General features: G+C 30.8%; 1 protein-coding gene across 1 annotated transcript; it reads left to right on the top strand.

Moving 5' to 3' along the window:
- The first annotated feature begins 1,624 nt into the window (after positions 1–1,624).
- On the top strand, positions 1,625–2,851 carry LOC129962925 (glutamate receptor ionotropic, delta-2-like). Its single transcript, XM_056076926.1, has one exon. It carries the CDS (start codon positions 1,625–1,627, stop codon positions 2,849–2,851), a length of 1,227 nt encoding a protein of 408 aa, XP_055932901.1.
- Positions 2,852–18,205: the final 15,354 nt, after the last annotated feature.

The following is an 18,205-nucleotide window of genomic DNA, read 5'->3' as shown; positions in this document are numbered from 1 at the left end:
TAAATTAGAGAAATCAAATTATGAATCGTTTATTTTTCATTTTCTTTTTTCCATTTTGATTACTGTCTTCCAATTTTGATTTAAAATTCTTTTCAAAAATAATGCATGAAATGAAAACTACTTTGCATTAAATGAAAATAATGCATCAAATAAAAATGAAATAATATTGCTTTGCCACACTTTATAAAAATAAATTTTACAGGAAAATTTATTTTTATAAAGTGTGGTAAAGCAATATTATTTCATTTTTATTTAATGTCTTTCATAATGAAACTAACAAATGACATTCAAAAAGTCTTTTCTTAAGGATAATTTATATTAAAAAAAATTTAGATCATTATCCTACGTTCCATTCCAAAATTCATAGAAAACAAATTTTTCAAACATAGCGTGAATTGCATGGAACAAATTCGTTATCCATCTTACATAGTAAAAATACTAAAGTACTGCTGAGTAAAAATACTAAAATGCAGATTCTGCATGAAAAAATATATTTTACAGGAACATCTATGCAGTTGTTCTTTGAAATCGTATTTTTTTGTATTGAAAGGCTAAATCAGAATTTGAACTATGATTTTAAAAATTGCTTTAAAAACTTTTTTTAACAGAAATCATTATATTTATCTCCATTTGGAAATTCAAAGGGAAAACCCTTTTCAAATACAGCGTGAATTCTAGGGGAACATATTTATTATCAAACTTGAATCTGAACACGAACGCTAAAATATAGATTCTTTACAAAAAATATATTTTCTAGTAATATTTATTTAACTGTTTGATATTAAAGTTTGCTTGAAAATATGTAAAGCTTAACCTCCTCTGCGTCATTTGGAAGAGAACAATTCCAAAACAACTGCCATTCTATAAAACATATAAAAGAACATGTTGCACCTCAGAAGATATTAGATATTCCGCAGAAAATAAATACTTGCTAAGACGTTTCATTATCGGGGAAAATATTGATTTTACAGCTTGTATTGTTTATAAAATGTGTCTTTGTTTATAAAATCTGTGATGCTTAGTGCTGATTTTGGAACATTAATGTAAAGTTGGTGTGCTTCTATGTTTGCACATTTTTTTTCAATCGATGCCCGAAATCAATGAAGCAATGTGAAAGATGTAAAGCATTCCTCAAATAATAGGTTGAGTGATGTTATTCTTCATGAAAAAGCATTTAGAACTTTTCTTTCCGCAGCTAAAATGTTGGTGGATGTTTATGTGTAACTGCACAAAATAAATCTTTACCACAAAATATCACCTTCACTTACAAGTCAAGAAAGAATGTTCGAAACGTCAAAGATGTTATCGGAAAGTCTAAAAATCGTTATAAATTTGGTATATAAAAGGTGATAAATTACTTAACAACTTCGACTCAATCTCCTTTGAAAGCAGGCAGCTGAAAATGAGTTTTGAATCTCATCTCTTTTTCATATTTGGTGTTCTTCTCTATTAAATCAACATTTAAATTCAATTATTTCTTAAACTCCGTTATAGATCTAAACTGATCTCAAAAGAAAAATTATTTATGGTAATTTTCCAGCATCTGGCAACACTTATTGATAATAACAGAGACAATTATTCCCCCCAAAATTTAATTCCATTACATTCTAAAATTTCTAGAACCATGAAAAATCAATCGGTGTTAAAAGTCGGTGTGTTGCCTTCACCCAATTACCTCGAAATAAACAGAACATCAGACGGCGATTACCAGATTTCTGGATTTCAAGGTAATTTCCTCGGTGCAATCCTGTCAGCTTTGGGAATGAAATATGAGTTCGTCGTCCCCAAGATTCCGATATGGGGTCATCGAAATGAGGATGGACAATGGATTGGTCTTATCGGTATGGTCAACAGGTGTGAAGCTGACATGGCATTAAGTAGTATTGTTATATCCGAAGACAGAAGCAAGGCTGTTGACTTCAGTACAGCATTTAGAGCCGAGGGCATGACATTTTTGATAGAGAAACCAGGGGAAGTAGCACCGGCCCTCGCTTTCCTGTATCCATTTGAAATTTCGATTTGGATATGCCTTGTTAGTTTTCTAATTTCTCTGCCGGTCCTCTTTCAAATACTTCTTGGAGGAAACGCCTCTTATGGCCGAATTTTTCTGGAGCTTTTTGCAAGCATCCTGAGACAACCATGGACTATCCGAGGGAATACCAAGAAATCTAATTTTTTACTGATATTCTGGTGGCCACTGGCGATGGTGGTGTCCTTCAGTTACTCAGCTGCCTTGTTGTCATTCTTGACGGTTCCTTTACAAGGAGAATCCATTCAGAATTTCCGAGATCTTGCTGACGCTGTGGTGAAAGGAACTCATCACTGCTATGCTCTTCAAGAAACGGATGTTATAACCTTTCTGTTCGAATCCAAGCAGCCCCATTACGTTACACTTGGAAAGGCCATATTGAAAAACAATTGGTTCTACAGTTTTTCGAATGTTAGAGAAAGGAAACATATCAGTCAGCATTCCGTTCAGTTGATTAGCCGAACCTCTGCTGAGTTGCTTTATGGATCTAGTGATGTTTTTATATCTAAAGATACTCTTGCAATATGGCCCATGGGAATGGCTTTGAGAAGAGGCTTTTGCTGCAAATCAAAAGTTAATACTATTATTTTGAGGTTATTGAGTTCAGGAATTCCTGATAAGTTTTTAAGAGATGAATCGTTTAAGATACAGCTCGCTGAAAGAAGAAAAAGATTCAGCACAAAGGACGCTGACGTGGAAAAACAATTGTCATTGAAAGATGTATCTGGTGCTTTTATGTTTTTGTTAGCAGGTTACTTTTTATCTTTCTTTAGCTTTTTAGGTGAAATAATTTTTGCTAGACTTCATAAGAAATATTCTTAGGACTGTTAGAATAGTTCTGCTTTTCTAAAATAAGCTAATTTTAAATAAGGGTCGCGCGACAAATATCTACGGCATCATTACTTGAATGATTTCTTATTAAGAAGTGTTTAATTTAGGAGTGGATTAAGCTATTGGGGAACTCTGGAGCTGAAATTCTTAGAAGCTTTTGAAAGCATTTCGTTTTGTCAATAATTATACTTTTAAATTTTAAATATTCTTAATCCTTGTAATTAGAATTTTATCAGTTATGTTTAATTATAATAATTATAAGTTATAATTATTTTATTTAACCTGTTCATAATTATAACAATCTGAATTCGGCAATTTTAATTTCATTTCTTAATTAAGTATACTTGTTGAATGAAATTCTTGATTTCGTACAGAGAAGAGAATGTAATTGCTATTTTTGGAAATGTTGCTTTGTTGACTGCTATTGAATAAATAACAATTGTTTTCTATAAATTATTTAATAGATTAAAAGAGTTTATGTAGCCCTAGATGTTGAAATATTATAACATGTGAATGAAAATGTAAAATGAATGTGTTAAAAAGAATTTGTATCTGAATCTAAATTATTATTATTTATTTTTTTAACGAAAGATTACCTTACGAGTTCTAACAAGGTGAAACCAGGAAAAATTAAATAATGATATTTTAAAGTTTTTTTTTTAAATTTAATTTTATTCCATAGTTAAAGTGAAAAATAATAATTCTGACAATAATTTCGAAAACCGTTTCCAAAAATAGTGTTATTTTAATTTCTAATCTCTTTGCGTTTGATTATACTGTATTCAAAAATATGATTTAAAATCATTTCTCTAAATTATGATCTTTAATAAATGTTTTAATTATAGCATAAATCAAAATTTTTTAAAGGAGATTTGAATCTCTAGATCGAAACATTGCAGCCTGATAATGCTTAAGATTTAATTTATCTATCCCAATTCTATTTTTAAAATTTATTTTTAATTACATAACAACAATAACGTGCACGCACATAAATAAAAAAATATTTGAGAATTTTACAATGCAAGTGGTTGTATATTCAGAAATAAAAATAGCGAAAAGCATTGCTGCAAAATATACACAAAAACATTTTGAAAAATGTATTAAAATTAGAAAAAAAAAATCAGTATCAATATAAAGTATCAATAGTATCAAATATCAGTATCAATATAAATATATATATATCTTATTTTGAATTTTGAAATGATATAAAAAAGGATTTGTGCAATCATATACTCTAAACTTATTGAGAAAAGTCGTTAAAGTTTCAAATTATTTTTAATTAAAATTATGTTTAAGACTTTAAAAATCCTTCTCTGTGTTTATTGTTACTCTTTTTCTAGTGGTTATTTAACTACTACTCAAGAAATAACTACAATCCAAATTTGACAACTTTAGTTTGAATGGTCTCCCAGTAGAGTATTTTGAATAAATTTTATTAATATTATTGAATGTATAATGTAATTGTTATGTTTGTTTATAATTATTGCAATGTTTATTAATTATATTGAATATATAATGAATATTAATATTATTGTATCATATATAGAGCAAACACACATTTTGAATTTCGCATATCGCAATCTGAAGATAGTATTCAACCTACAGACATTATCACACATTTATATTATTGTTAGTGCATTTTATGTCAAGTTTCTGAAAACATTACTTCTGTATTTACGAATCTTGAATTTAAGTTGCTTTTGTGAAATATGAAATTAAGTAAATAGACGGTTTATGGTTTTGATAGATATTTTAATTTTAGTAATCAAACACTGAAAAAAAAACTACTTTAATTTTGAAGCAGCTTAATTAAAATTTCTTTCTATATATTTTTTAAAGGACCTATCTGTATCGAGTTTAGTTTTATATTTTTAAATAGACAAATTGTAGTGGCTTTTTTTTAATTTCCTTCATCGCATGTTTCTTCCTGTTAGATGTACTGAAATAATACGAGTAAAATAATCATACTTTTTAAATATTGGAATATACTATGCATTTTATATGAAAAATAAGAAAGTGAAGCTACTGCATAAGACAAAGTGCAACAATCAAAAGTTAAATGACGCTTGCATATAAATTTGATAATTGTGATTTGATTCCATTAGAAACATTCGTGTACAATATAAATAAAACAAGTACAAAATCGGAAAAATAACAAAACTTAAATATCTATAGTGCTTTGAGATTAAAAAATATTTTAATTTAATTGAAATTGAACTGATTTATATTCCAGATGTATTAACTGGTCAACGGAAATGCATTTGAAGGGTAATGTAATAACCCTATGCAGAAAAATCGATAAAATAAATCCCAATAATCAGAGGATAATCCAAAAAAATGACTAAAAAATACATTAAATAACAGAAAATTGTTTTTAAATAATTTTTATTTAAATTATTGTTCAAACAACGAAAAACAGTGTGTGTTAAAGAATCACAGAAAAGGTTTCTACAGTGGAAAAACAATCGAGATTGAGAAAAGTTTGAAGATAGCTAGCGCAGATGAATTGCATATTACAGATGTTAACAAAAGATAACAAATTTAAAATTGAAGCCATTATTGAATAAAGCTCAGAAAAATGCAACGCAGGAAGACAGGAAGTGGAATAATTTTAACTCTTTAAAGGATAATTTGCCATTTAAGTAAAGAACAAGGAAGTATATTAAATCATTCAGAAAGCAATTTTATTTTAAAGTTTTTTTTAACAGCTTAGTTCGATGGTTCTCGAACTTTTTTGACTGCCGGTGTCTTTAATAAAGTCAGATTTTTTTTTTTTTAATTTTTTTTTACAATATGTCCTAAATAAAATTCAACCAAGTAATTTTTGGAAAATAGTCAATAAATACTAAAATCGTAATAATTCTTATAGCTGTAGTAATAATAATAATACAAAGAAGATAAAAATATTGACGAAAAAAAGAAATAAACGAAAACAAAGATAGAAACAAACGCAATTACCAAAGACCGCCTGAATAAACATGACTGGCTTAATTGGGTATTGGCATGATAAACAGAAATATGTTTTATACAAATTCACAAATGTTTCTATTTATCCTAATATTACCCACATTCGCAGGTATTTATCTTTACCTTTGTTATGTTTGTTTTATGTTGTTTGTTTGTTTGTTTATGTCTTTTGTTCCTTGTATATTTGATGTTTAGGGAGGGGTTTTTTTTTACCTCTGCTTTTTTATTCTATTTTTATTATTATTTTAGTTATTTTACGACTGCGTTTGTTCTATATTCTAGATTTGATCATAGGCCCTGCATATTTTTTACATAGACTCAATGTGTCCATGTTCCTTTTTTTTTTTTTAAATCTTATAGTAAAGAATTTTTTTCCAATGTTTTTTTCCCCTCAAAATGATGCGATCTTTTTTGTTTTTCCTCCGACATTTGCCTATCCTCGCTGTTCGAAATTCTTTACAATTCTATTTGCAGAAACACGTATGCAGTGTTGTTTATAGTTAGAGAGGACTTCGTTCCCTTAAATCATCTTTTAAAATTTTGAATTTAAAATTGAACTTTTCATTGAATTCTCTGAAAATTTTAAAAGCATAGGGCTAATATTTGGCGAGAAATTTAGTAAGTTTAACTGATACTTTATCCATCCGCTCTTCGATTTTTTATTTTATGTTTTTCCTTCCTTGATGTAAAGTAAAGCACATTTTTCATAACTTTATTGTTTATTCATAGTTTCTTTCTAATTTTAATTAACACATTAATCCTCCAAAAAAAGGCGAGATATGAAGTCGAATGAATAGATACTTTATCAAGGGCCACCCTCTCTTCGATTGTTTACTTTATGTTTTTCCTTCCTTGATGTAAAGTAAAGAGCATTTTTCATCACTTTGTTGTTTATTTATAGTTTCTTTCTAATTTTGATTAGCAAATTAGTCTAAAAAAATCGAGATATGAAGTCAGTTTAATTAATACTTTATCAAGGATCACTCCTCCTCGTTTGTTTAATTTATGTTTTCTTGTCATGAGGCAAAGTTAAGCACTTTTCTCATAACTTTATTGCTTATTCATTTTTCCTTTCTAATTTTGATTAGCACATTAGATGGGGGGGGGGGGGGATAATTTTAAGGAAAATTTTATAATTTTTAAACTTTAAATTTTTGAATAGGATAATTATTTTAAATATCTAAGTTTTTGGCAGTTTACTTACAGACACAGCAAAAAATAAAGCAAATTTACTAGTAATTGCAGAAAATATTTTGTGTACGGAGTTTCCTTAGTAAAAATAAATCAACCGTACCTTAGGTTATATAAAAATTCATAAACAAATTTTAATAAATATGATAATCAATTGGGATACTGTGATTGTTGATCATTATGCATTATATCCAATTGTGGAATTTAATCGGACATAGCTACTCTTTATGACAACAACAGCTAAAAATTCGGCTTCGCACAAATAAGAAATTAAAAAAAATTGAATAAAATTTTTTTGAACATTGACTCTTAAGAGTAGATATTCATCGTTTAGTGATACATAAAATCCAATTAATTCCAAATTGTTAAATTTTGTTTTAACAAATTGTTACAAGATAAATCAGTCATATACCGTCATCTGCATCAAATAGATCTTGAATTTATGCAAAACCATCTATATCATCATTTTGAAAGTATAATTTTCTATCCAGGTGTTTACCAGTGAAGGATGCATTAACCCTTTGAGGCATAATAGCTTCGTTTGAGCTTTTAGCCTAGCTTTTATTTTTTCTCAGCCGTATATGCCGCTAAGACTTGCCTTAGTGGCTTCAAATGAAGACATCCCTAGCTAGTAAACAAATGTACGAAAAAAATTGTTTTTTTCATTCCCTTATTATGTATTTGATTTAATTTAATCAATTTCGGTCTGAAATTTAGTAGTTTTAAATTCTGTATCTCAAAGGGTTACTTAAACCTTAAACTGGCTACTCTGACTCACCCGTAGGTACACGGATTTATTTGATTGACCGGACCATCGCAATAGCAACACTGGCGGGGACTATGATTGAGTCCTAAGGGTCATCACCGTCCACGGTACAATCTTTCCCTTAGGAAGTACGTCCCGTCATTGTTGGGAGGAGCCAGACCCCCATCTTTTTCTGTACCTATCAGGATGACGAGAACTAATCACCAAACCGGAACTTCTCATCCTCAATTACTAGATGCCCCCCCGGGGATGTCTCAAAGGGTTAAAGAGGTTTCATTGAGTTGTAAATGTAATTTTTAAATATAAATTATTAGCAAAAGTTGCTTTTAATTTTTGTATGAAGTAAGTGAGTGCAACTACTTCAAAAACAGATTTTCATACTATGCCAGTGCTTTCCAAAGTATGCGCCAGGGCTCTCAAGAGAGTTTTGAATTCTTTACAGGGGTGTCACGAGATATAATTTTCATTATTTTACCTATATATTTAATTCTACTTCAAAAGTCAAGACTCCTTAAGATGACACTCGTCACAGCTTATAGGACAGTTCAATCAAATATAATGTCCAGTGGTGCGGTACACTCTCGAGTATCCTTGTTAATGTGGCGGAAGGGTAGCTTGGATAACAATAAAGCCGGATAGGCGGGGTATCTACGAACTCATTTGCTTGCCCACCAATACCAAAAGACAAAGTTTTTATACCCAAACCCGCTGTTATAATAAGTATTTTCTCACTTCTTATTGAGTGCTAAGCCCTCCATTTATCTTAAACCACGTAGAATATGAATGGTTTTTCTAACTTTGATTCCACTTCAACTAGTTCGTGCAACGCGCCACTTTTCAATTTCTGCCCGATTTTTTACCAGTCCCCCACTGTACTTTTTCCAACTCCTAACTAAAAAGTTATATTTTTTGCTATTACACCTAGTCACTGCATAAAGTGTAATTTCTCCTTCATAGTCACTACAACTTTTTTTCGTTTATCACCTATTTCGAAATCTTCACTGTGATACACTTAAAAAAGCATTAAGCATACACCAAGAACAATTTACGAATACTGTACGCACTGTGCAGTTATAATCAGGGACAGCAGCAACTATTGAGGTCTGCTACACACTGACGAACGCTGCTCTTTTCCTGTCACAACTTTTATTTTGCGCACGACACTTAAGAGGCCCGCTTCCAATACCTTGGCAATGCTTCAATGCAACGCCTTGCCCTCCTCATTTAATTATAATAAAAGGAATATAGGCCGGATAGTACGGAAGACGGATAGTCAATTCTTGGGTGTGTGCTGTACTGGGAAACGAACCGCAAAGTGTTAACTCTTCTTTAGCCCTAGAAATTTAGTTACTCATAGTTGTTTTTATTAAGAAAATAAGAAAAAACTTTGTATTATCTGAATTTCTATTTATTGAATAATTCTATGTATCAAAATTTCCATACATCAGATTTTTTTCCCTAGAAATCTTTGTTCATAAAAAGTTAGTAAAGATTTGTTTTACTCTGATAAAAGAATGAATAAAGTTTAAGCAATCTAATAAAATGAAAGCTTAGAATAATGAAAAAAAAATTAATATTATTCTTTTTAGAACAGTCATATTTTAAAGTAGAATTTTACTTTCTATTATATCCTTTTTTCTTTCACATAATTATTAAATTGGGTTCAATCACTTTAAAATTATAATGTCAGATCAAAGTTGCTTCAATTGTCTTCACTGACAACCTGTTTCTTCCGTCTGACCATTGAGTTCACATTAGGAAAAATATTCTCTCCACATTAACTTTGTGTGTGCTAGAATGATAAATGCGCATATCGCATAGCTTCGTTAGACGTGACTTCTAATCTATATATTAGGTATTTGCAAGAAAAGTCAGTCATTTTTCTTCCTTTATCAACTTCATAGTTCTATCGCAGTTTCCTTGGTATTATCTTTTAATACATCTCACTCAGAGTTAAGGGAGAAAATAGGATAAGAGCAATATGGAACTGGATAAAGAAAAGATCTCCTATATGAGAGTCTTACGGCAACTCTACATATACACAAAATTAGATCCCGACTAAGAGTTTTCATTCACCTAACTTCTAGACATAACGGCATTTTGTTTATTGTTCTTCAGTTTCTGTTTTCATAGCAAGTTTCCAAATCACTATTTGTTTCCGAGCTAAATCATTTCTTTATTTTTCGTCTTTTGTGGGCTATTTCATCGAATCCCCCAAAACAGTATGTATCATCTGCCGTATAATCTTTGACCCGTCCACGCACAGAGAATGTCTGCCACCTACTCGCCACAGATAATACACAGCATCTCTATCACAACTCACAAAAGATATTTTTATCTTTTTTTTATCCACCGCCCTTAGTGAGGTTTTGCTCGTCCGTTTCTTCGTTTGCCTTTCCTTCTTTACTTTTTTTGGCGAAGTCAATGTAATCTTTAAATACCAATAATTCAAATGCCAGCTACTCCGTCTGCGACGATTTTTCTTAGGAAAAGATAATATTTCAAAAGAGATATTGTAGGCGGTTTGTTGTTAGATGCCACATAACTTTTCTTTTACACAACAAAGAGAGGTTCACTGACATTTGTGAGCTTATCGCGCGAGTATGTAACCATACTCAGCCATGTTTCATTAACTTTTTCGGACATTCGTATATAAGGATTCAGGCCTCATTTCTTCTCTTCTGAGAAATCTTCTTTTGTGTTATAAAGTATGCATATGGATCATTTTTTTTCTTTAAAATCTCCGGTATCCTCATACTTCTTAAAATCGTAAACAATAAACTTTTGTTGAATTGGGGGAGAGGGTATACCTTTAATGCATTGCGTTTATAGCAAAATATCTTTCCAATTAGGGTTGAATTTGTGTGGAAACCAGTGGAAATGGGCTCCTTCGTATATTTTTTGACAAAGTAGTTATCTTCCCTCTCCTTCGCATAACTAGCAGGATTTGTCTCCCGAAAATTTCTCGCATATCCCTTATAAATTTGTCATGCACAGAACGCCTTACATTGGCATTGGCGTACAATGGTTACAAAACATTAATTTTGGCGTGAATTTAGCATTTCTACTGAGTCTGTCGTGTTATCCTTGGCGATTAATTCCTGAAATGCCGTTAATAGTATCCAAAAATCGAGTTTATGTTTTAGATACGTTTTTCTGAGCCAATTAAAGCAAAAATTTGACATAAAACTGCCCTTGTAGTCAGAAAATCTCATACTATATCTGATACATTTAAGTCATTGCGTTTTCGAACTATCGCGTTTACATGTTTCTAAAAGTACAGACCAACAGACAGTTAACCTGTTGTTGGATTTGGCTCAAAATTTGATGGGTATCGACACTATAGATGTTAAATATGTGTACCGAATTTTATCTATCTAGCTCTCTTCGTTTTGTAATTATTGTGTTAACTTATATTCGTACAGCGGGAGAGACGGATTTCCTTTGAACAGATTTTACTACAAATTTGCCAAAAATCTGCAAATTTGGTGTAAAGACCGTATACCAAAATCAACCGTCTTACTCAAGGAATTTTTGAGTTATCTTTGCTACAAACAGACGGCCATTTTCTCTCTTTCGAACTCAGGGTGGTCTAAAATGTAGAGATTCGTCAAATCTCTAGTTTGAATTTTTTGACGATTACTATACTTTATCTATACTTCATATACAAGAAAATAAAAGCTATGAACCTCGAGACACACCGTGAACGTAGCTTTGCTCAGTACTCAGATTTTTGTAGTCAGAGCCTCGCACATGAATACTCTGTACTCCGTAGGACGATGAAGAAAACCAAATACGAATTCTGGATACCATTGCAATATCAAGATCGCATACCAAATTTCACATACCTAAACCGTTGCGTTCATACGTATACAAATCGACAGAAAATTAAACTCTTGACGAATTTAGTTTAAAATTTGACACGAATCTATTCTTTAGATGCTTAAAATATATGTTAAATTTTACCCATCTAGCATATAGTTATCATGCTAGCTTGCATTCGGGACGGACAGACAAACTTCCTGTGATTGTATTTCATTAAAAAAAAAAAGGTATCTACAAAGTTGGTGTAATGATTACATACAAAATTTCACCTGCCTAGCTCAAACCATTTCTGAGTTATCATATTCATAGACAGACATAGTACCAAAAATGTCTTTTTCTGGCTCAAGAAGGACAGAATCGTTGAAAATTGTCAAATTCTCGACTTCGAATTCTTTTGACCTTCGAATGCCTTCTCTGTGTAACTCGTATAAGAAAGAAATATAGATGTCTTTAATTTAAATAAATCAAAGTATCATTGCAATCAAAAGAGCAAAATGTAGTGAATGTTAATTGAAAGAATTTGTTCTATGATGGATAGATAAGCACGCGATTCATTTTCTTTTTTGAAGATGGCCGATTTTTACCCAGGATAATGACTGATGCAACTTTTTATAAGATAGAACATAGAGAGTTTTCAATTCTTCTTACAAAGTGCCTGTACTTTCTTTATTTGGATCAAGCTCCATAGTAAAATCAAACGATTCCTGCAATCTTTTAAACCAACTCGTTTAACTCCTTGTATGATAAATTCGCTTATCTTTTTCTTCACTGTCATCTCAAAATCATCATATTTTTTATGCATCGGTTCTCATTCGCCATTTTTGATTAATTCTTCGATTTTTTCTTCTTTTATATTTGAAAGCTCTTTACCACCAATTGTATTTGACATATTCCTTTGGCTTCATTTTTAATTGAAACAATTTTTTAAAAAAATTGTTGATAATCTCTGCAGACGCTCCGCGGCGTTCAGTAGCGAATGGCTAAATTAAGTGGAAACAACAAGATAAAGCGTAAGTGCAAAATCTCGTTCTTCAAATCAATATTCGTAGAGGTTTGCTGTATGTTTAGCTTTTATTTTTGTTCAATTACTTACTTTTTTCCACTCAGTTCTGCTACAAGAATGAGCAGAAAAAAATGCAAAACTTATTTTAGAAAGGAAGTCGTAGCACTTCACTGATTAAAAGCAGAAATAAAGCTTTTCTTTTGTTTTTGAACTAAAGCAAGAATTTTTAAACATGAATACTCTATCATCCAGTAAAATATACAGAGAGAGGGAGGAAGAGAAAGTTTTCTCCGACATTTTTTTTTTATATATAATGAGTAAATGATTGAAAACTACACTTTATCGCAGCCTGAAATTCCTACCTGTTGATTTCATTTATTAAGCAAATGAAAAAGGTATTACATTATAACTTCTCCTCGATTTACGACCACAGAAAGTAAATCCAGTGTTTTAAAATGAAACCTAATATCAGGTTGTGTTTTTGTTGACAGTACTTACAACAGAACGCAAATTGCAGAAAATCTATAATACCATTTTCCTACAATATTTGTCTAATGAGAGGAAAAAGATAGTTACAGAGAATTTCAATGAACGCAGACAGAAATGAAGGTTCTGTAAAATACAAGCATTATTACCATATCTCTCTTAAGAACCGAGATCTGAAGAATCTTCTAGGGAATTCTAGGTGGTATCACGGCTTGTTGCAAAGTTATATATGTCACGGCACTTGAATAAATGGATCCGTCAGGACTTTTATTCATTGTACGATCTGATAAAATTTTGAATTAAAAATTAACCGTTTTGCCACAATAATTTTGGAATATATTGTAATATATTCCAATATTATTTTTACTCCACTATAAAATTCAAAAAATAATCCTTCCAGGAAATACCATTGTTCTTTCCGCACAATTTTTCTCTAATTTTAATAAGCTTTTCAAAATATTTAAGTACATTTGCAAAAATATTTTTCACTGTTTTAGTTATTGAGCTTATTCACTATGACGATCTTAAATAATTTTTTTTTTGTGCAAGTTATCACTATGTAATTAAGAGTACATTTTAAAAAATAATTTTAATCCAGCAATAAACAAATGAAGCTTGAAACACTATCATGCAACACTGTTTTAGACTAGAGGTTCGAATTCTCTTTATATAGTTTGAATTTAAGAATATATATATAAAAAAAGATGAGTACTATAGTCGAACCATCCTATCGAACATTTTTTTTCAGATTCAAATTACCAGAAGCAGATGAGATCTGTGCCGATTTATTTATTTTTTTATTTATCGTCTTTATAATAAACAAATATAGATAAAAATAATGTTTCTTTCAAAATAAAAAATAAAAAAACCCTCATTTTAAGCCTCATACCAAGGTTTTAAGTAAAAATTGACTGAAAATATAGATATATCGAAGAGTATAAGGAAAGTGAATTACGGATAAAAACCTTGTAAAAACCCAAAAGAAAATAATTTTATTTGCAAGAGAAAAGAAGGATGTATAATTTACAATAAATAGTAATTTTAGCATATCTTATTCTTGGAATTTTTAGTCGAAAAGAATGATGGGTAATGGTTTAGTAATGATAGCAGTATTTATTTTTGCATTTTCAACAGGAAAGGGAAACTAACATGGCAATTCATTCATAAAAATTATTACTATTTGTTAAAAAGACATTCAGTTGTCTCCTTTTCTTCCAAAGTGCATTGTTTGAGAGATAAGATCTCATTTGGAGTTTCATTTTTCTTTTGTTTTCACCGGATGCAAATTTTTTAAAAACGTTCTTTCCTTTTACCTTCCCGTCGATGTACAAATCACATAAATAAATGCCTTTTGCAACGATCTAAGTTTGATAACTATAATCATATCACATGACATCCTTTGTCAGATCGCTTAGCCTATTTCTTTTTTAAATAAACATTAAAATATACAAAGATGCAGAGCCTTTCATTCTTATAGAACATTTTGAAAAGGTATAAGGGTCAAAATTCCTTTTATTTAAATACATTGTTAAAGAAATATTTTTATAAGTTTGTGACACTATATAGTTATTCAGATCGTTAAATAACAGCACGATATATTTTTCAAACAATGAGTCGTATTTAATGTTTTATGTAAGAACCACTTGTTAGGGAAAACCGTGATTTTTTGACTCTATTACAATAAATAAATAACCCTAAAGACTTAGGTTATTGCAGGATTTGTTTTTATAAGAAATAATATGGACATCTGCTTTTTAATTTCCCATATACGAAGGATACAAAGAGAAAATATTGTATTCTTTAAAAAATTCATTCTCGAGACTTTGAAAATGTTTCTAACCTCTCTAAATCTGAAAAAAAAAAAAAAAGGCATTATATCTATCTGTCTATTCTTCCGTTTATTTGTCAGGAAACACCATAAAAAAGCCTTGAGTTAGACAGATGAAATTTAGTATTTTGCTTTTACAAAAAAATTATCAACCCCCCCCCCCAACGTTATATTTTACCAGCTGTCTAGATTTTTCTGGAGTTAGTAAATTAGGTCCCAATATCCACATTGTTCTACTATGGGCTATTATGGGACCTCATGATTTTCAACCGCGATCGAATGAAGAGGACAACAGCCGAGACAGCACCCTTTCTCCGAGCTTTCGTACTAAATCAAAGGAAGGACGTTTAGCTCCAACGAATTTAAAGTGCAACAGATAGTGGTCAAAAATGAGTGATCATCTGTTTTACACAGTGCGAATTTGAAGGAAGAAATATTTAGAAGTTAACTTAAAAGAAAACTTAGTTAAGCCTTTACTGTTATAATCTATATGCTTATGAATAAAATAAAAATAGACAAATAAAAAAAAAAACCAGAATAATTCGTGACATTTTATTCAAATCCAAGATAAATAATCGGAAATTAAGATTGTCTTTACAAATTTGGAATGACTAATAATATAAGAATACAAACTTAATTTTCTTTCACCTATCAAATAACATACTACGAGTAGATTGTATTTTCTCTCTTATTCTTTGTATTTTATTCTATGTAGGGGAGAAAAAAAAGGAAGTGTCCATTCTTCTTTACTTGTTGAATTATTTTTAATTCATTTTTTGCTGAGAGTGATTTACTTAAAAATGGCATCATCCAAACAGCATATCACTATAATAAAGAATACATAACACATGCAAAAGACTAAAACAACAGCTTGAATGATTTTTTTTTCCCAGCAACAAATCCGAAACATGTTTCAGATCGTTCTAGGTGCTGCTTGAGTAACCACACCCGGGGTCTAATGAACCCCATGTCGGGCTGTAGGGTGGTGAGAGGAAGGGAGGGGGGTCAAAACGATGACGAGTGGGCGAGAGTGATTCAGTCAGTCGGATTTCCTTTTTCCGAAAGTGGCCCAAATTGAAGTGACCCTGAGACAATACCAGAAGGGAAGATCTGTCGAACGGGTGATTCATTTCGTGGGCGAGAGACGCAGTTGACTCACTGGGCAACCGAATGGCGGGAAAAGAAATTTGGAAAGTTCCACAGTTCACACTCATCTCATCTTTTTTTTTTTTTTTTTTTTTTTTTTCATATTAAAAAGAAACACTAAGGACCCACCTTTTAAAGTTAAAAAAAAATCTTGTTTCTGTTATAAAAGTTCCGCCTTTTTCTTTTGTTTGTTTTTACAAAAATAAATCATGTACTAAATAGAAGTTATTAACAGTGGTTTTCATTTTTTTAGAATGTGATCTTCAACTTGCTCCCAATTATAATTGTTCATGTCTATGCTCCTTTGTTCATGTTTAGCCAATTAAAACTGCTTAAAATTAAAACATGGTTGCATCTTGCTGAGTATGTGTTGTATTTTACAACATTTTGAGTGGATTTTTAGCTAAAAATTTACCGAAATGTTAACGTTTTTCTTTAGTAGCTTCAGCGCATATTATCAAATGGAAATAATTTCTACAATTTTTTTTAAATTCTAGAAATTAAATTCTTTGGTGATAAATATTTTATTAAAATACTATCTCTAATTGTTAATATTTTTTTTCTGACAAGTTTCTAGAGAAACATTTTGTTGTTTCAGTAATTTAATAATAGTAAATATTTTGTTCAGCTTTTAGTGCAAAATTACTGCGAAGGTGAAGATTTTTTGCACTTTTTTTTTCAGTATAAATTACAGATTAATTGTGGTGCAATATTGAACAATTTATTGACAATCTAGATGAAAATAAATAGAAAAATTCTCAAAATGTAGGATTTTTTTTTTGAATTAAATTATTGAAAACCAGGAAAGGTTTTAACCATCCTTTTGCTCAGTCATTGCATGGTGAGTTATTAATAAATATATATGCGAGTAGAACTTTCTTTTTCTAACAGAAAACGTTAAAATATAAGATGCTCTTCACTTTTTTTTTTAATTACAGTCAATCACTCCGTTACCACAGAACTAAACCGTATAAACAGGGATTATAGATGGTTTTCACTATTGGCAAGTAAATCAAAGATACTTAAATTGACTGCATTAGTTGCATCTTGGTTGAAGAACATCTTTTTCATCGGCGGAACAAGAAATCTTCGAGGCTCCCTTACTCTTATCGAGCCTGGTGGTAATATCCCGGCTTCGGAACAGGAGGGTTTCATGTTCGAGGCATGATCCCACCGAAGAACCGTCGTGTAAGCGGGTCTATTGCACGTTAAATCCGTTGAGGTGAAACGTTCTCCCGGTGGTGTGGTGTGAAAGTTTGGAGAAGGGGTGCCAGCTCAGGTGTCGTCCTCTTCATCTGACCACGGTTCAGAATTACGAGGTCCATTCCAAAATAATCTTAGTGGTGCTTTAAAACGGAACGTTAATATAACTAAACTAAACCAGGTTCGCCTACATAAAGTTTTCACTTCCGTAATACGATTTATTTATTTGTTTATTTTTACTTTGGAGATTCCAAAAAAGACTTCCGTCTCTCCTATCAGAAAATAAAAAGGCATAAAGGCAAATTTCTAACTAGTTCCTTTTATACACCTTGAAAATATCTGCATAAAAAATTAATATATTGTTTGTTCTCATCATTAATTAATACAAAAAATAAGACACCATGCAGATTACTTCGCACCTCACATTTTTATAGTGCAAAAATATTCTAATTTTCGATGTAAAATTGTCTCATACTAAACCCAGCGTCGGTTTTCAAAAGAACATCCCTTCGCTTCACAAGGGACCGGGTCCACACATGAATGGTTCCTTTGAAGAATTCATCTGGATCTACGGAATGAATGGCATTATCACTGCACAGTGGCGGATTTCCGTCTAAGTATACAAAACAGCTGCCTAGGGTTGATAAGCTACGGGAGGGGGGGGGGGAGCTCAGTCAGGTTGGTTAAAAAATGTTATCTTACTAGTTGCTAAATAAATAAAGTTGTAAAAACTACAATTTTTTTAAATTTTAAAATATTAGGAATCCAACATGTGTTTACTTTAATTTATAAAAAGCATTATTAGATAAATTAAGGGGTAATTATTTACTTACTTGTAATATACAGGAATATTAATCATTGTTTTAATTGGTTCCACTTTACAAAATCCTATAAAATAATTTTGATATAATTTTTGTTTGAAGTTTATAA

This window comes from Argiope bruennichi, chromosome 3 (assembly GCF_947563725.1).
Source record: "Argiope bruennichi chromosome 3, qqArgBrue1.1, whole genome shotgun sequence".
Classification (NCBI taxonomy): domain Eukaryota; kingdom Metazoa; phylum Arthropoda; class Arachnida; order Araneae; family Araneidae; genus Argiope; species Argiope bruennichi.
This window is presented reverse-complemented; position numbering and strand designations above follow the sequence as displayed.